This window comes from Carya illinoinensis, chromosome 16 (assembly GCF_018687715.1).
Source record: "Carya illinoinensis cultivar Pawnee chromosome 16, C.illinoinensisPawnee_v1, whole genome shotgun sequence".
NCBI lineage: Eukaryota > Viridiplantae > Streptophyta > Magnoliopsida > Fagales > Juglandaceae > Carya > Carya illinoinensis.
This window is the reverse complement of record NC_056767.1, coordinates 29895692-29902111: the sequence shown is the minus strand read 5'-3', so window position 1 is coordinate 29902111 and position 6420 is coordinate 29895692. Positions and strand designations below refer to the sequence as shown.

Sequence of the window (6420 nt, the reverse complement as noted above, 5' to 3'; positions counted from 1 at the left end):
GTCCATTATCTTAGGATAGAAGTGAGGAATGGAGGATATAAATTTGAAAGAGAGAGGACAGAAAATTTGGGTATAAAGCCTATGTTGATGCATGAGATTGTTTTTTTCTTATATTTGTAAATCCCAACTATCCTGTTTGTTACCACGGTTTTCCTCCACCATAAGTAATGACAACTAATAAAATTTGGGTACTGTCATCTTCCTAAATTTTTTTTTTTTTTTTAAAAAAAGGTCAAGAGTAAGCAACTAAAGTTTGTTCATCAAATTTGGACCATGTTATGATAAGAATCTAAAGGTCAAGACTACATTATGATAAGAATCTAAAATGTATGTTCTGCAGTGATTTACAAAATTGGTACAATGAAAGAAGTACATACATATACTTTTATGTATATATCTCACTCTTAAGAATATGCAGAAATTTCTCTCCAATTATGAAACTATATTTCAGAAGAGAGATGGCTCCTTGCTTGGTTACCGGGCTTCCATTTGGGAGAGTGTTGTATCATTGATGGAACAATTTTCTAGCTGGAGTTGAGATTTAGTTCGCTCATCTCCGTTTCTTTTTGTAGAAAAAGCAGGAATTTTGGGGATTGTAAGAGCAGCACTCTCACTTTTTAGCATTGAAGAAACCTCCAAAATGGATGGCCTATCAGCTGCATTTTCCTGAACGCATAAAAGACCTATTTGAAGACATCTGATTAGTTTACATGATGAAACCGTATCATCTAGGGATGGATCCATAAACTCCTTGCCTTTTCCTGACTTCCACGAGTCATATGCCTGAAATTACAGAAAATTCCCCATATATTAATGTTACTGACCATGATAATCTAAATTTGATTTTTGTTCGTACTTATATATTATGGAAGAGAGTATAGAACCAACTTACATATTCAAGGAGGTTCAAATCTTCATTTAGACCATAAAAGCAGGCATTCTTCTTGCCACTTATGATTTGTAGGATTAGAACTCCAAAGCTGTAAACATCGGATTTAGTAGAGTATAAACCTTTTTTAACATATTCCGGCGGAACATAACCACTGCATTGGTAAATTGTATACAAAAATTAGTCTCAGGATGAAAAAGAATGCTTAAATTATTCAACTTTAATAGGAAGAATACTCACTATGTTCCCACAATCCGGCCGGTGTTTGCTTCATGTTCATCTTTACTGAAAATCTTTGCCATACCAAAATCTGAGATCTTAGGCTTCATTTCATTGTCAAGTAAAATGTTGCTAGCTTTCAGGTCTCGATGAATTATTGTCAATCTTGAGTATTCTTGGAGATATAGAAGTCCTTGAGTAATCCCTTCGATTATATGAACACGCTTTTTCCAATCCAAAAGAAATCGTCTGGCACTGTCTGCGTCAATTCGGTAATGAAATACCCGTTTCCAGAGTAATGACTTGAACAAAGGAGCAAAATGCTAACGAGTTCACAAGTATTTTCAGAACCAGAACAATATGTGTCAACCCCCTCTAAAGCTTAAGCTAAAGCAAAGTTCCCCTTGATTTATATTTAAGCTTAACTCTGGATGGCACCAGCCACCAACAATACTAAATTTTTCTTTATACTGCCTGCCACCAGTTTCATATACGCTGAACTGGGGCACATGTGGGGCATGAATATTAGTTTCTACTTTCAACACTAAAAATTTGAAAAAAATTGCAACATAAATTACATTACGCTAGCTAATTATGAACAGATAGGTTTCTTACCAAAGAGGTAGAAATCCAAGCTTTTGTTTGGCATGTACTCGTAGATCAGCATTTGTTCATCCCTTTCGATGCAAAATCCCAAAACTCGCACAAGATTAACATGTTGTAGTTTTGCTGTTAGTGTGACCTCATTCTTGAACTCCTCAAACCCCTGTGTTGAAGCTTTTGAAAGTTTTTTCACTGCTATTTCCTGTTTGTTTACTAGTACACCCTGCAACATACACACCCATCCATGCTTAGGGTATGACATGCAGCATATACCAAAAAGACTTTTTCTTTTCTTATTTCTTCATAGGCAGAAAAAAAAATAATTAAAAAAAAAAAACTTTCTTGCTCTCATTAATATATGCAGCAGCTTGGCATCTGATAAATTGGCATTGTCTAATTATAGGTTACGAAGCACTAAAAATTTTTACCTTGTAAACAGGACCATATCCACCCTCTCCTAGCTTATTTTCAAATGAAAATTTATTCGTAGCCATCTCAATATCAGCATAGCTATAGACTCAAGATCCGGAACATTGGTGTTTAAGTTTCCAGCAGTTGCTATACCATTTACTTTGGCTTCTTTTTCTTTTCTTGCCTTGAGTACCGTCCCTGTGACCGAAGAGAACAATAAGAGAAAAAATGTATAAAGATATCAATTTACAATACATATGGAAATAAGCAGAGTATTATCTGAAGTCCGAGTTAAAACTAGGACAAAAGAAATTACCTGTCAACTTGACCTTTCTCTTCCTCAAATAACACATCACCCACACCGAGCCTAGGAGGAGAACAATCGTAGCACCACTCGAAACCAAAACAATCACTAACAATCTCCCCTTATGGTTCTGATTTTCATGGTCACCCTCCTCAGCTGATGGTCAAATCATTTCAAAATCAGAGGTGCAGAAGCATATCGTAAAATTAACCAATTTGAACCTTATCATTTACCAATTATAGAAGTCGTTGATGATGTATCAGCAAAAGGAATTAAACCAGGGTAAACATAAATGGTTTAATTAATGTCACCAGTTACATACCAAACCAGTAACCTCCTTTTACCCAAGTCCGTGCTTCCGAAGGGCATAATGCTAGAGATAGGAAAACACAGAAGAGGGCGATAACAGTTTTAGAAAGCATTGAGGAAGGGTCGTTTGGAACTCAGATGCAGAGATTAGCTAGCTAGGTGTGCTGAAGATGGAAGCAGACACATAAACAACGTGAAAATATGCATTCGTCTATTGCAGACAAAGGAAGATATCATAGCAGGAATAATTGATTTGGTGTTGGCAATTTCCATCCACTTGATGTGATATGAACCGAAAGTGCACTGATTTTCCACGGCGGTAACCTCCCACATCACTGGTACGTACAACATACGGTCAATGCATGAGACTCTACGGCAAGACATTGATAGCCAGGGCCCAGCAGGGCAGGTGCATGCATGAACCAAAAGGTCTGTCCTGTGCACAGATTTTTTGGATCTCTATGACCTAATTTCTATCTTGCCCATTAATTTAGAAGTCAATATCAATTCAATGCAGTCGTCGCATGACTCGCATGCAGTTGGCGCTCGTCATTCATTTAATAATTTTGTTTTATTTAATAATTATAGAAGTGTATTTTTAATAATTGTTTTATTTTTTATTTTTAAAAATATTTAAAAGGGTTTAAAAAATAACTAAAAAATTAAAAATATTAATTTATACTATTCCGTACCGAATTTTTTGTAGCCCCAGAAATTTAAAAAGTGTCATACGTATATACCTAGCTGTTACTCAATTAAAAAAGAATAATAAAATAAACAATTATTATTATTTTTATGTTGACGCGTTGGTTTTAGTACTACTTTTATTCCCTTAAAAGTCAAGAAAATACCCATCATCTTCGGAGGAAGATCGGGAAAAGTTATTTTCTTTCATATAATTAATTACTTGGTAATAAAAGTCATAAATTTGTTTACTGTTTTGTGCATTGACGGCGGTTTGTCCTTTGACACAGATTTCAAATCATTTTTATCTGACCCACAGCCCACGTGACTTTTTTTTTTTTTTTTCTGTCTTTTACTTTCTCAAAATCAAAAAGCTGTCAGAAATGCTCAATAATCCCATCTCTACTTGCCGAAAACTATCCAATCTTTGCCCAAAAGCTGTCAGTCGTTAAAACGAGCAACCATAACTCAAACTGAAATCATCCTCCCAAAATACGCCCATAGAGAAAGACTGTGCCACAAGCCCCAAGAATTATTTTTGAACTGATATACTTTTGGCTATTCATCTTTTGACTATGAATTCATTTTCTTCAAAACCTCATATCAAAAAGAATTATTTTTTGTTTTCTCATTCATAATCTGAAAATTATTTTTTGTTTTCTCATTCATAATTTTTCAGAGTATAAATTAAGAAAATAGACTAATCAAAATCATCAACTTAAAATTATTCTGGGTCTTTGAATAACGAATGTCAAAGAAATTGACCTCCACTCCTTGCCAGAGCATTTCTTTCAAGCTCTAAGAACTTAATTTTAAGTATTTAAAAATAGTGGGAATTAGCCAAAAAGTGAAATTTTTGTTTGCAAGGGCGTAAGTAAAATAATATTATTCGGCAAAGTTCACATTCTCTTAGCAGTTTTTGCGCTAAAGGTAGATATAGACAAAGAAGTTCAAGTTGCAACTTGGAGACCTTCTTGGATTAGAAAGTAGCGGTTTTCTTTTATAAGCAATACTGGGTTGATATTTGGCAGAACTCCACCTTTGACAGTGGTGAGTCAGTGACCCATTGAAGCAGTTTCCCGGTTTCTCGTTGTTCCTTACAGCCAAAAAGCACATGCCTTGGATTGATCCTATTCTTCTTGTTATCACGTGTTGTGCTCCTTGCCAACTCCAGCACTTTCATTTCATCCTAATAATTCTTTAAGAGCCATAAAAAAAGAAGTGATGCCGAGAAAATACATGACAAACAAATGAGGCTAAGTTGCGAATCTAAGAGTTTTGGGATCCAAAACAACCTGGATCTAAAATTTAAACATCCAAATTCCTTATATTTACTTTTTCAACAAACAAAGAGCAATTAAAAAATAAAACGCTATTAATTAATTTTTCCAAGCTTTCAACAGCCAAACATCGGGAACGGTCAATCAAGATACACGGCATCTAAGACAAAAATGACTAAAGAGTGTGTTTGTAGGATCCAAAAGTACCTTAGTAGCAAGAATTCAAAGGACCGCAGCGAGGTAGATCGTTTTCTTGGCATAAACCGTCCAAAAGCTCCTTGATAGGCACGTGGATTTGGCCAATCTCTCTTTCGCCCAAGCTCCTGTCGGACTTGAGGTTGACGACAAGGGTGAGGCAGTTCTGATTAGCAGCAGCGTCATCGATGGTGAACTTGACGAGGAAGTTCCATTTGGGGTTGGTGCCATAATCTTTGTCGGTGAGCGTTTGTTGGGTAGATGATTTGAGGAAATGGTTGTCATCAATCTTTCTTAACGACGGCATTTCTGAGCTTCTAAAAAGCATGTGTGGTTTTTGGGGCGCCAATGGGAGAGGAGTTTGAGTCTTTTTGACAAAGTTTTTAATCACAGAAGCAAAAGGTAGAAGGAAAAGCAGAAAAAGAAGCCACGTGGGCTAAGTAGTAGAGCGGTAGTAGTAAAAATGTAAGCGTATCACTTTCCATTAGTTAAAGAAAAAACTGTGACAGATACCAAGCAAGAAGCTAGAGCCACATGCTTTGTTCTCGGCAATGACTGGCCATGGGCTTAATTCCTTGAATTAAGGAAAGAAGAAGGTTACCAATTGGAGACCCATGTTTCTGGGAAGCTTGCAGAAAGCAGATCACTGGGGAGGCTATATTAAAAGTGTGATATCTCTATAGGATAAGATTAAGAATAAATGGTGTATAGAATTTCACATTATTTAAAAAGAAAAAGTTCTTACTCTTTATAAAGTTTTAATAGAGCTCTAATTATATCATTAACTAGTCATTTTAGAATATAGATTATGTGGTTTGAGCCTTCCAGTGGGCGTTACAAATGGCATCAGAACCTATCCCAACTAGAAATGTGGGACTTAAGCCATGCCACCTACAACGGACAGGCCCAACGAAGACATCGGGAATTTAAGGTGGGTAGATTGTGATACTCCTGTATGATAAGATTAAGGGTAGGTGGTGTATGAGATCCCACATTGCTTGGGAATGAGAAATTCTTACTCTTTATAAGATTTGAATGGGGCTCCAATTGTATCATTAACTAGTCTTTTTAGAATATATGTCATGTGGTTTGGGCCTTCTATTGGGACGTTATAAATATTGTGATACCCCTATATGATAAAATTAAAGGTAGGTGGTGTATGTGATCCCACATTGCCTGTAAATGAGAAATTTTTGCTCTTTATAAGGTTTCAATGTGGCTCTAATTATATCATTGACTAGTCCTTTTGGAGTATAGGCCATATGGTTTGGGCCTTTCATTGGGGCGTTACAAATGGTATCAGAACCAGGTTATTGTGATACCTCTATATAATAAGATTAAGGTAGGTGGTATATGAGATCCCACATTACTTGGGAATGAGAATTTCTTCCTTTTTATAAGGTTCCAATGGGGGTCCAATTGTATAATTGACTAGTCCTTTTAAAGTATAGGCCATGTGGTTTGGGCCTTCTATTGGGGCGTTACAAAAAGTCTGGAGGAGTGAGTTGAGCAGGTATATAATTTGT

At 36.0% G+C, this 6420-nt stretch overlaps 1 protein-coding gene across 3 annotated transcripts; it reads right to left on the bottom strand.

The window, feature by feature from the left end:
* Window positions 1-279: 279 nt before the first annotated feature.
* On the bottom strand, window positions 280-2998 carry LOC122299171 (receptor-like serine/threonine-protein kinase SD1-6). 3 transcript variants are annotated; one of them, XM_043109196.1, is made up of 7 exons: window positions 2749-2998; window positions 2439-2582; window positions 2140-2320; window positions 1724-1934; window positions 1130-1367; window positions 893-980; window positions 280-783 (listed from the first exon to the last, which is right to left on the bottom strand). In XM_043109196.1, the coding sequence occupies exons 3-7, from the start codon at window positions 2203-2205 to the stop codon at window positions 475-477; spliced, it is 912 nt and encodes a 303-aa protein (XP_042965130.1). In that variant the 5' UTR covers window positions 2206-2320; window positions 2439-2582; window positions 2749-2998; the 3' UTR covers window positions 280-474. The 3 variants fall into 3 exon arrangements, with proteins under 3 accessions (XP_042965130.1, XP_042965128.1, XP_042965129.1); XM_043109194.1 differs by having other exon boundaries at window positions 893-1043; window positions 2749-2993; XM_043109195.1 differs by lacking the exon at window positions 2749-2998 and adding an exon at window positions 2660-2677 and having other exon boundaries at window positions 893-1043.
* Between the last annotated feature and the right edge of the window lie 3422 nt (window positions 2999-6420).